Source organism: Bos indicus x Bos taurus, chromosome 17 (assembly GCF_003369695.1).
Source record: "Bos indicus x Bos taurus breed Angus x Brahman F1 hybrid chromosome 17, Bos_hybrid_MaternalHap_v2.0, whole genome shotgun sequence".
NCBI classification, from domain to species: Eukaryota; Metazoa; Chordata; class Mammalia; order Artiodactyla; family Bovidae; genus Bos; species Bos indicus x Bos taurus.
In genome coordinates, this window is record NC_040092.1 from 55,449,079 (window position 1) to 55,461,861 (window position 12,783).

General features: G+C 37.4%; 1 protein-coding gene across 3 annotated transcripts in view; it reads left to right on the top strand.

Moving 5' to 3' along the window:
• The window catches only part of ELMOD2 (ELMO domain containing 2), a 29,431-nt gene that overhangs the window by 2,569 nt on the left and 14,079 nt on the right, over window positions 1–12,783 (top strand). For 2 of the 3 annotated variants that reach the window (XM_027567403.1, XM_027567404.1), the window contains exons 3-6: window positions 149–177; window positions 6,446–6,543; window positions 8,413–8,542; window positions 10,955–11,088. In XM_027567403.1, the coding sequence (XP_027423204.1) occupies window positions 149–177; window positions 6,446–6,543; window positions 8,413–8,542; window positions 10,955–11,088 (391 nt within the window). Of the gene's footprint in view, window positions 1–148; window positions 178–6,445; window positions 6,544–8,412; window positions 8,543–10,158; window positions 11,089–12,783 lie in introns of all 3 variants that reach the window. The other variant, XR_003515278.1, reaches the window with a different exon arrangement.

Consider the following 12,783-nt stretch of genomic DNA (forward strand, 5'->3'; position numbering starts at 1 on the left):
AAGTACCTCTTGATAAGAAAAAAAATGTAAAAATTATTGTATCATCTAGAGCTATTAAAATAATTTGTTATTTTCTCAGTATTTATAATATTTGTTTATAGAGTAATTCACAAACAGTAAGTAATAATATTCTTTTGCTTCTTTTCAGAAAATTCCTTGACATACTCCAAGAATAAGGTAGGATCATATCAAGGTAATAATTCTAGAAAATTAACTTGGAGATACTTTTTCTTTAAAAGAATGTCTTAGTTTTAGAGTTAATTATTTTTAGTGTGCTACTAGAAGAGTCTTTGCTGTAAAGAGTATTGTGTGAAGTTTTCCCACTTAAGAAGTAGTATTCTATTTTTTAAAACACTTTTTTCTCTTTGTGTGTGTGAGGAGGGGGGGAGCGTACAATACTTGTCACAAAGAAGTATTTGAATAATTTGTTCTGTTTTGAGGTTTTGCTTGTTTATCTTACCTCAAAACTTGATAACTTGTGGGAAAGCAAAGTGTTTAGGGGGAAAGCCTTCTCATAGATTGTGTCCTTAGGATAGGTTTGGATAGTTATTTGGGTTTTCAATAGAAAACCTTTTGATCCAAAATAAGCCACTTTTTATTACTCATGCTATTGATTAGTCAGCTACTGCTGTATTGCTGTGGTTTAGTCTCTAAGTTGTGTCCAGCTCTTTGTGACCTCATGGACTGTAGCACACCAGGCTCCTCAGTCTTCCACTATCTCCACAGTTTGCTCAAATTCATGTCCATCAAGTCAGTGATGCTATCCAACCATCATCCTCTGCCACCCACTTCTCATTTTGTCTTCACTCTTTCCCAGCATCAGAGTATTTTCCAGTGAGTTGGCTCTTCGCATCAGGTGGCCAAAGTATTTGAACTTCAGCATCAGTCCTTCCAATGAGTATTCAGGGTTGATTTCCTTTAGGATTAACTGCCTTGATCTGCTTGCATTCCAAGGGACTCTTCTAAGAGTCTTCTGTGTAACAGACTTATAAAATCTCAGTGACATATACCAAAGTTAGTTATTTCTTATTCATATATCTGTGGGCCGACTAGACAGGCTCTTCCTCAAGCTGGTGCCAAGTTCAGGTCTGTTCCAGTTATCTCATTCTGGGATCCAGATTGAAAAGAATCCACATTGATTCATAGTAAATCGTTGGAGCTCCAACCACACAAATATATTTTAAGTTTTCTCGTGTCATGTGTCATTAACATGCCTAGAATAAGTTACATGGCCAAGCCCAAGTGAAGGGATGGAGAAATACATTCTGCTCACCATAAAGCCATGTTAGACATGTGGGTATATAATTCAGTTACATGGGAATGAAAAATAGGGGCCGATTATTCAGTCTAACACATGCTATACTTCCCTATAGTAGTTCACAGTTTTTTTCCTCTGTATATAGATTAGTTGGTGTGGCATAGGTAGAGTGTGGGTCATCTAGATTCTTGTTTGAGTAACATCAGATCAGATCAGATCAGATCAGTTGCTCAGTCGTGTCCGACTCTTTGCGACCCCATGAATCGCAGCACGCCAGGCCTCCCTGTCCATCACCAACTCCCGGAGTTCACTGAGACTCACGTCTATAGAGTCAGGGATGCCATCCAGCCATCTCATCCTTTGTCGTCCCCTTCTCCTCCTGCCCCCAATCCCTCCCAGCATCAGAGTCTTTTCCAATGAGTCAACTCTTCGCATGAGGTGGCCAAAGTACTGGAGTTTCAGCTTCAACATCATTCCTTCCAAAGAAATCCCAGGGCTGATCTCCTTCAGAATGGACCGGTTGGATCTCCTTGCAGTCCAAGGGACTCTCAAGAGTCTTCTCCAACACCACACAGTTCAAAAGCATCAATTTTTCGGCGCTCAGCCTTCTTCACAGTCCAACTTTCACATCCATACGTGACCACAGGAAGAACCATAGCCTTGACTAGACGGACCTTAGTTGGCAAAATAATGTCTCTGCTTTTGAATATGCCATCTAGGTTGGTCATAACTTTCCTTCCAAGGAGTAAGCGTCTTTTAATTTCATGGCTGCAGTCACCATCTGCAGTGATTTTGGAGCCCAGAAAAATAAAGCCTGACACTGTTTCCCCATCTGTTTCCCATGAAGTGGTGGGACTGGATGCCATGATCTTCGTTTTCTGAGTGTTGAGCTTTAAGCCAACTTTTTCACTCTCCACTTTCACTTTCATCAAGAGGCTTTTGAGTTCCTCCTCACTTTCTGCCATAAGGGTGGTGTCATCTGCACACCTGAGGTTATTGATATTTCTCCCAGCAATCTTGATTCCAGTTTGTGTTTCTTCCAGTCCAGCGTTTCTCATGATGTGCTCTGCATAAAAGTTAAATAAACAGGATGACAATATACAGCCTTGACGAACTCCTTTTCCTATTTGGAACCAGTCTGTTGTTCCATGTCCAGTTCTAACTGTTGCTTCCTGACCTGCATACAAATTTCTCAAGAGGCAGATCAGGTGGTCTGGTATTCCCATCTCTTTCAGAATTTTCCACAGTTTATTGTGCTCCACACAGTCAAAGGCTTTGGCATAGTCAATAAAGCAGAAATAGATGTTTTTCTGGAACTCTCTTGCTTTTTCCATGATCCAGCAGATGTTGGCAATTTGTAAGTGGATCACAACAAACTGTGGAAAATTCTGAAAGAGATGGGAATACGAGACCACCTGACCTGCCTCCTAAGAAATCTATATGCAGGTCAAGAAGCAACAGTTAGAACTGGACATGGAACAATAGATTGGTTCCATATCGGGAAAGGAGTATGTCAAGGCTGTATATTGTCACTCTGCTTATTTAACTTATGTGCAGAGTATATCATGCGAAATGCAGGGCTGGAGGAAGCACAAGCTGGAATCAAGATTGCCTGGAGAAATACCAATAACCTCAGATATGCAGATGATATCACCCTTATGGCTGAAAGTGAAGAAGAATTAAATAGCCTCTTGATGAAAGTGAAAGAGGAGAGTGAAAAGTTGGCTTAAAACTCAACATTCAGAAAACTAAGATCATGGCATCTGGTTCTATCACTTCGTGGCAAATAGATGGGGAAACAGTGGAAACAGTGGGAGACTATTTTTTGGGGCTCCAAAATCACTGCAGATGGTGACTGTAGCCATGAAATTAAAAGATGCTTGCTCCTTGGAAGAAAAGCTATGATGAACCTAGACAGCATATTAGAAAGCAGAGACATTATTTTGCCAACAAAGGTTCTTCTAGTCAAAGCTATGGTTTTTCCAGTAGTCATGTATGGATGTTAGAGTTGGACTATAAAGAAAGCTGAGCACCGAAGAATTGATGCTTTTGAATTGTGGTGTTGGAGAAGACTCTTGAGAGTCCCTTGGACTGCAAGGAGATCCAACCAGTCAATCCTGAAGGAAATCAGTCCTGGGTGTTCATTGGAAGGACTGATACTGAAGCTGAAGCTCCAATACTTTGGCCACCTGATGTGAAGAACTGACTCATTTGAAAAGATCCTGATGCTGCGAAAGTTTGAAGGTGGGAGGACAAGAGGATGACAGAGGATGAGATGGTTGGATGCCATCACCGATTCAATGGACATGAGTTTGAGTAAGCTTCAGGAGTTGGTGATGGACAGGGAAGCCTGGTGTGTTACAGTCCATGGGATTGCAGAGTCAGACACGACTGAGCAACTTCACTGTCACTATACATCTCTAACTTTTTTAGATATTCATATATGTTTGTATTTGGTCGTGATGTACAGTGTGGATCTAGAGTTTAGGGTCAAACAATGTTGACTTTCTACTAGTGTCTAATGATACTGATATGAGTACCTGATTCATGCCAGAAAGAAAATGGACACTGTTGAATGTTGCTTATCATTACTTAAACTTATCAGTTAAGTTCTGGAGAGTGACCTATAAAATAGGTGCTTTACTGATATAGTCTTTTATTTATAAATGGTCAGTATAACTCATACATGAATGAATATTGTGGGGAGCAGTGCAGAGTCCTACCTTTTTGTTCAGAATCTTACAGAATCTTATTTTGTTCAGAATCTTTTTCTCTCCTTCTTTAATAAGACTGTAGGGATCTAGAGTGTTACCAAATTGCTGATTCTAAAAATTTGTTTATACCTATCTACCCATATAGTTCCTTTAATAACTTGGAACACAATTTTATGAAGTAATAACATCATAAATTGTAGATGAACATCTGGAGAGATTCTGGAACTGGGAACTCTATTTCACAGATCTGTCTCTGTAACTATTATTACTAAAATTGATTTTAACATTTTCAGTCATGGAATTTGCTAGTGGGATTTCATGTGTTGTAAAATTATGCCCGAATTAAGTGAGACTGTATATAAGATGTTACTTTTTAAGAACTCTAGAGCCTTAGTCAAGTCCTTGAGCAAAGATTTGAGTGATTGCTATATGTTCAACATTCCATCAGGGTCTTTGGGATACAAAACAGTAAGTAAAAAACAAAATCTAATGTAATTATAAACAGGCATCTGGAGATGTAAGAGGTAAGGTGGGCAGAGGTGAAGTGTCTGGAGGCTTTAAGGTAGTAGTTGCAAGTTTAAAGAAAATAAGATGTTCGTTATCTTTTATCTCCTTTACTGGCTACTAAAGTTCACTAGAGAACTACACATTAAAATTGTATTCTTATGATTTTATTATTTGAAAATTGCTAATTGTGTTTTCAAGAGCATACTAAAAAGAAATGGTCAACAAGTGGGTGCTTAAATTAAATCACAGGAGCTTTGTTTTCTTGAAGTTTTAAATCCAGCGTAACTTGTCAATAAGCTAATGGGCGAAGTCTCATCAGTTTAGACATACAATTTATGGTGTGTGTTGTATCTCATTTGTTTACTTCATTTATCCATACTTTGTAGAGTAAAATTGACTTCTGATTTTGTGGTATTTCCATTAACTTGCTCTACTTTTTTATTTCTATGAAAAAAGTCTAAGTTCAGATTCTGTCACTTCCTTTGACTTTGTGCAAGTTACTCATTGTAAAAGGAAGGTATTAATATCCACATGGTTGTTTTAAGACTAGAGATGTTAATATGGAAGCAGTAATATATAAAAATAATAATGTTTTTAAAGTCAGTGAATGTAACTTGCCACATTAACAAAGTAAATCAGAAAAATATGGTCATTTCAGTAGATATTAAAAAAACTGTTTTGACAGAACTTAATACCCATTCATGATCAAAAACAGTCAACCAACTAGGAATAAAAGGAACTTTATCGTCATATTAAAGGCTGGCATGGTATGCAACACTGAAATATTGAATGCTCTGCACGTTCAGTTGGGAAAAAATGAGGATGTTTACTCTCCTTTTATCCAGCATTTGCTGGAAGACCTAAGCAGTGCAGTAAGGCAAAGAAAATAAATCTAAGACATAATGAGTGAAAAGAAATAAACTGTCTTTATTAACAGATGGCATAGTTTATGAGTATAGAAAATCCTAAGAAATCTAAAAATTACTGGCATTATTAGTAAATGAATTTAGCAATGTCCTAGGACATAGTATGTTTCTGTATGTTAACATAAACTTCTTAGAAACAAAAAAGAGAATAATTCCACTTACAGTAGCATATACTCAGGGATAAATTTAATGAAACCTGTGTAAGACTTCCACATTACAACTCCTTTTCCTGAGAAAACTTAAAATGGAAAGATATACTGTATTCATCAATTAGAAGAGTCAATATTGTTATGATGCCAATCCCCAAACTGACCTGTGGATTCAATGCAATTCCAGTCAAAATCCCAGCAAGTTATTTTTGAAGGGAGTGACAAGCTCATTTAAAGTTGATAGAGTTTTAAGGGACCTAGTATAGCCCAAATAGTCTTCTCAAAGAACAAAGTTAAAGGACATATACTGTCTGACTTCCAAGACTTTCTAAGCAAAGAGATAAATATAACAGGTGAGACAACAGAAATAGGCCATATGTAACTTTTAAAAAGAATACTAAAGCAATTCAGTGAGATCAGGAAAGTATTGGAAAACCAGTAAAGTGCAGGAACAACTGGAACCAAATTGGGAGGGTCAGGGGTGGGGAGGCTCCTATCACTCTCTTCTTGTGAAAATTAATTTGATATGGACTTTAGACCTATATTTAAAATGTTAAGCCTTCTCAAAGAAACCATAGGAGAATATACATCTTCTACCATGGGTTAAGCAGAAGTTTCTTTTAGAGAAGACATAGCATTACCATTTAAGAAAAAAATCAAAAAATTAGACTTCATCAGAATAAAAACTACTTATCAAAAATGCCTTTAAGAAATGAATTGGCAAGCCACACAGAAAACATTTACAGCACATATATCTGATTAAGGACTTATATCCAGTAAAGAACTTTTTAGAACTCAGTAATAAAAAGCACAATTGCCCTTTTGAAAATGCTCCTTTTTTTCCCCAGCTATAAGAGATTTTTCTCATACAGCTTTCTTTCACACAAATAGGTTTTACAGAAAGCTACACTTGTTGTTCAGAGTGAAGTGGACAGATGTGTAGAAGATATAATGAAGGAAAAGAATATTAACCCTGAGAAGGATGCCAGGTGTGTGTTTTTACAGTATTCTCATTTATCGTGTGCTTACATCCTGTGAGGTTAAAGATCACACAAAGTTGTGAAACATGAGAGGTGAAAGGTTTGTGAAAATCATCCAATTCCGTCCTTACACTTCACTCAATGAGGAAGTGAGGTCGGGAGAGGTGAGTAGAAGGAGATCTGAAACCTGTATCTCTGGGTCCCAGGACTTCCCTGGTGGCTTAGACGGTAAAGTGTCTGCCTTCAATGTGGGAGACCCGGGTTCCATCTCTGGGTCGGGAAGATCTCCTGGAGGAGGAAATGGCAGCCCACTCTAGTACTCTTGCCTGGAAAATCCCATGGACGGAGGAGTCTGGTAGGCTACAGTCCATGGGGTGGCAAAGAGTCAGGCGTGACTGAGCGACGTCACTCCCTCACTCACTGGGTCCCAGTGCAGCAGTATTGTCAATTTACCGTCTGCCTTCCCTAAAATAGCTTACCATCACTTTCCCAAACTGAAATGTGACTTCAGCACCTGTGTCCTTCTTTGTCTTCCAAAATTCAGTTCCTCCACCCTCCTCCAGGAAGGTCGTCTGTTACACAATTAACCCATTGTCCTATAGTCACTGATCTGCTCTTGCTCCTCCCCAAATGAATTCTGAGTTCCATAAGAGAAGGACTTGACTTATTCCAGTTTTGTGTTCTCAGCACTAGTTTATTGAGATAGTAAATATTTAACAATTTTTTCTTCATTTGGTATTTTCTATGTGGATATTGAGGAAGGAGTCATTTGTTTAGGCTGAAACAGGGAAAGGTACAGGAGAGAACTGTGATGATAATTCCACAGAAGAGGGAACGTTTGAGCTGTACCTCATTGAGTGGGTTGGGGAGGACATTTCATGCAGAGAAGGAGGCTACAAGGTTGGGGAGGACATTTCATGCAGAGAAGGAGGCTACAAGGCACAGAGCCCTTGAGGATCTGGAAATGGTAGGGAGTCCTTTGCGGCCTGAGCGTTGGATAGACACAGAGCAGAGGCTGGAGAAGTGGGTGGGGTGCGAGGTCAGAGACACACGCAAGAAGGCTTACACGTCACACTGAAAACCTTGGATTTGTCCTCTGTTTTTTGTTTTTGTTTTTTTTTTTTAAGCGAACAAGCTGCATGATCAGATATGTATTTTAGGAAGATGGAGGGTAAATTTGAGGGTATAGGAGGCTGGTAGAAGGGATAAAGACAAAACAAGAAACTGAGTCATTTGGACAAGAGACGATGAAGCCATAAATATACCAGGTTAAACAGATATATGATGGGGGCTTTAAAGGACATTTCAGAGCCAGAAAGGATAAGGGCTCGGGGACCTTTTGATGTGTTTTTGATGGAGAGGAGGGTCAGAACTCGGAGCATTCTAGCTTGGGGAACTAGCTTAGTGATTCCATGAACAGATTGAGAGACTGAGTTGAGAAGGAGCATGCTTCTTCAGGGAAGATAAGCTGTTGTGTTCGGGAGAACTGGGAGAACCTGTCATGGCGGTGTGTGTTGTTTCATCCTTGGAAAACCAGGTCTGCTGTTAATATTGGGCAATAAAAATAGGGAAATGTGTGAGATTGCACAGAGAAAATGTGAAAAGAAGTGAACAAATGAAGGATTTGCACACTTTACGGTTTGCAGAGTTTGCTTTTCCTATGCAGCTTGCTCTCTTTCTAGGCCTTGTTCTATCTTACCGTACGTGATACTTTGTATAATGCTTTGTGTTTTCAGAGGCTCTTGATGCTTATTGTATGCAACTGAAAACTAGAAATTGCTTTCTAAATAGACATATGAACCACAAGCTATGGGAGGTGTTACTTTATTGTGGTAGGAAGGTATGTTTTTAAAAAATGATAATTTTTATCATTTTCAGTTTTAAAATCTGCATGAAGGCATGCTTACTACAGATATCTGGTTACAAACAGCTCTATTTGGATGTAGAAAGTGTGAGAAAAAAGCCGTATGATTCTGATAACCTGCAACATGAAAAGCTGCTTATCAAGGTAAGTTTTTGGCATTTTGTATTTTGAGTGACACTGGAAAATAAATCAGTCTTAAGATAGTAAGGCCTGTGTACAATGTCTAGAGGCTTACACAGCTATCTGATTTCTTTGCCTCTTAGAAAATGTAATCATCCTGGTGAAAGATTTTTCATTAACTATTTTTGTAATTTTCTGATAAGAATCAATAAGATATTCAAATTTAATTTTAATTTTTTTTTAATTCTGAAATAAATCATAAACTTAAAAAGGGAGATCTTTTCAACTGAGAAGTGAGTCCACAAGCTTCAGACGTTTTTCCCCCTTAAGTTTTATAGAATTCCTTATAAAAATTAGGCATTTTTTCAGCTTCCTCTCAAACTGTGAACACGGAGGTCCCTTTTCAGATCATTATATCAGATCTTTGGGGATTTATGAAACGTGCTGAATATTGCCACAATAGATTTAAAAATTAAGGGAGTAAAGAAATTTACTTAGAACCTTCCTATTATTTCTGGAGTAGAAGTATATAAGGCCGGTGTGGTGCCAAAATGAGAGATTAGACCTGGAGCAAGCTTTCCAAGTCATCTGCTTTAGTACCTGTCTTTGAGGGATGAGTTTAATTCTGGGGCCTAGAGAAGATGAAGTCATTTGCTTCGGGAAGGTCTTAGAAGGATGAGTTCTGAAACAGAAATGAGTCACCTGCCCATCCACTTCACCTATTCTGATTGTATTTTTTAATGTTTAAAGTTAGGGAAGACAGCACAGAGCACCTGGTGTTTGGTTATAAACTAAACGTGCTGTGGAAAGAGACGTCATTCCAGTAAGCGGGTATCTAAGTAACAGTGAGAGACAAGTCTAAAAACAACACTTTTTCCTTGTTTTCAGAAAGAGTATAAATATGCACTTCACCGAACTTTAAAAATAAAACTTGGTTTTGGCAGAGCATAATAAAACTACTCAAAGGACTTTTGCTGCGGGTTGAGTTTCTATATTTCAGGTGTTAGCATAGTTAGTGCCTGGCACTCACTGAGGCTGGACTGCTCTTTATAACCTTCTCATCATCATTATTCCCGTAACCTCAGACCCTCTCTACACTGTATCTTCTCTTTAGAGGAGTAAGACCCAAGTCCTAGCATTTTAGTCAGGGGAATATTCATCTTGGTGATTCATCATGAAACTTACCGAAAGGTGAAGAGCCAGTGGCTGGCAGTGAATCACCCAGCCTCACACAAACTCAGCAGGGTCAGGGGCTGAGGAGATCCATGCCTCTAAGTGCAATCTAAGGGCCACCTTCTCTAAAGGTAACCAGTGTTTTAACGTTTGGAATCCAGAGTTCCACGTTGGCCTATGAAATCACAACCTCCAGGGGTGAAACCCAGAAATTTGATATTTACACAGAGTAAGTGTTGAGTATTAGCGGTCTTACCTTGTCTCTCACCGCATCGTTGTGGGCCTCACTCTTGGCGTAATCAAATGCTTGCTGAGCTCACGGAGAGACGCTAAGGTGAGCAGATGCATGTGTTAGTGATGAGAGGAGGGACCAGAGAAAACCCAGTCTGATGACTGTATTAGCTTCAGGGCCAGAGTCCTGACCCTGTCTTACAGTAAGGTCACAAAGTCTTCACATTTCATTCTAGGTAACAGGATACTCCTTTCATTAGGAGTCCTTTACTCAACAATGCCTGAAATGATAGTGAAATGGAAAAAAAAAATGCAAGTATTTCTGTTTTGCAAGTTTTCACAAACTTTCTTATCAACTTTTGTAAGTCTGTTTTGTTTGATGACTTGTGGTGTTGAATTTGGAAAATGACTGATTTTTTTTTTTTTAACTTTAGTTTGCATTGATTAGTTTGTTGCTATCCAATAGTTGATAGCTGTTCTTAAATCCTCAGTCTTGAGGAATATATTTACTTACAAACAAGTCATACTTTTTTCTTTTAAAATTATGAAAATTTGTAAAAATAATGTTATTGGTATTGTTTCTCCATGATCCCCTCCCTATCTCAGACTTGTATTCCTTCTGACTAGGGACTAATCACCCGCCATTAGAATAAAGCCTACTTAAGAATATAGTGTTTGAGGGAAGGGCCAAGTGCCTAGGACTGTGTTCTTCTCAAGGAAGCAGTTTACCAAGTCTAGTGTATATGTATTACTTAGTAAGTAAAGCCATCTTATTGTTTCAGATTTCTGTGTATTTGTTACCTTTTCAAAATCTGTCGTTCTTTATATCAGTCTTTTACATTGGAATAAATGTGCTACATTTTTTAGGATAACTGAAATGTTCTCTAAAGTCTTTGTTGAGCCTGTGATTTGTCTACAAAAGTAGTTTAATTGAAAGCATTCAGTTTACCAGTATGTCAGCTGCGAGAAGGAAAATGTCTTGGTAATTAAGAGCATCACTATTGTTTGTAATATGGAAGCATGTTTATACAGCTTTGGAATCTACTAATGCCCACGAAAAAGTTGAAGGCTAGAATCTCCAAGCAGTGGGCTGACATTGGTTTCCAGGGTGACGATCCCAAAACAGACTTCAGAGGCATGGGCATACTTGGATTAATCAATCTTGTGTAAGTGAAAATAAACTTTCTTTTCTTCTCTAAATGAAATTCCATGTAATCTCCAATCTTGTTAAGATTTAGTAAGAATTAATCTGGTTGTTTCATACTATCTCTGAATTTTAGTAGCTGCTGTGCTATTAGTATTTACTAATATGCTGGCAAAAATTTGAATATGTTGACCATATGCTTTGTCTGTGTGTGTGTGTGTGTGTGTGTGTGTGTGTATGATTTCTTTACTTACCAACTTTTCCTCTTTCTCTTCCTACCTTTCTGATACCGTTTAAGGAATTGTATGTACTCTTTTTATCCTTTTGCCTCTTCCTTCTTGGCTCTCTGATTCCATTTTAGGAAATATAAGCACACAAGATGAAAATAAAGTCTCTTCACACTTATTCTTCACCATCTGTGACAAGTGATCTAAATCCCTGACCTTTCAGAGCCTATATGAATTCTCTCTTGTTTTTCTTTTTTAATATTTATGCTTGGGCATATATGTGAAATCTCAAAATATGTAACTAAAGTCAGAATTGATAACCAACTCTACTTTAGAAATTAACCTGGAAGATTAATATGTATATGAATGTGCAGATGGAGATATTTTAGTGTTTGGGCCTGTCCTTGAGTAGTGATTTATAGGCTTATAAAATGCCTAGGGTGAGAACCCTAACCATAACAAAGTTCATATAATTGTTACTGTGAAAGAATTATTCCCCAAACTGAGCTAATTTATGTTAATATTGAGAAAAAATATCTAGATCAATATGGATAAGGTATTTGGGAGGAAAATAGAAGATATAGTAGGGCTTTGATATTTACAGTTTTTTTTCCAGTAACAAAAGTATTTAATTTTCTGTAATACCTAAATTTATGAGTAGGAAAGTTACCTATATGTCTACTTTTCAAAAATAAAGCACAAAAGTCTGAAAAATAATGATAATAATTACAAAAAATGAGATTGCCAATTTTTCACTTTGATAAACAGAAACTTGAATTTAAGTAGAATAAATGCAGTTTGTTTTCACTTGGGAAAATTCTAAAATATTTTAAAATTTATTATTGTTCAGAACATGTAGATCTTTTGTTTTTAGCCTTTAAAGTCCATCTTTTTTTCTTGGTACTTGTAAACTACACAGATAATTGGAGTTCAGTTAGATACACATTCTTCTGATGTTTCCTTTCTTAACTTTTGCTGAATAACCTTGCTTTTGGCTTATTTCCTCAGAAATCAAGATTTTCAACACTTTTCAGAAGATAATTTAGCTTAAAACTTAAATAATTTAATAGGATTTGATTCAGTTCTGTGGTAAGGGATTCTGATAGATCTTTAAATAATTTGCAGATATTTTTACTCTATTTAGAGCTAATAGCTACTAATTTGAAAAATGACCAAGATCCAGATATATTGTTTGATGGCCAATGATGTACTAGAAATGGTTGAAAATATAAAATTAGCTCTGACTTCTCTATAAGGTTTGGTCTATAAGAACTCAAAAGAGGTTGCATTGGTACTCACCAACAGGATGTATGAGCCTTTATATATTTCTCTTCTGTATCTGCTAATACTTCTGTTTTATGGCCAGTATTTTAGTTATACCACTCATCAAGGAGGGTTTTGTTTTTGTTTGGTTTTTAAGCAAAAGGAAGGCTATTGACTTTCTTCTGATTGCATTGACAATGGCATTAAGCAGTACAGACTTAAGTCAC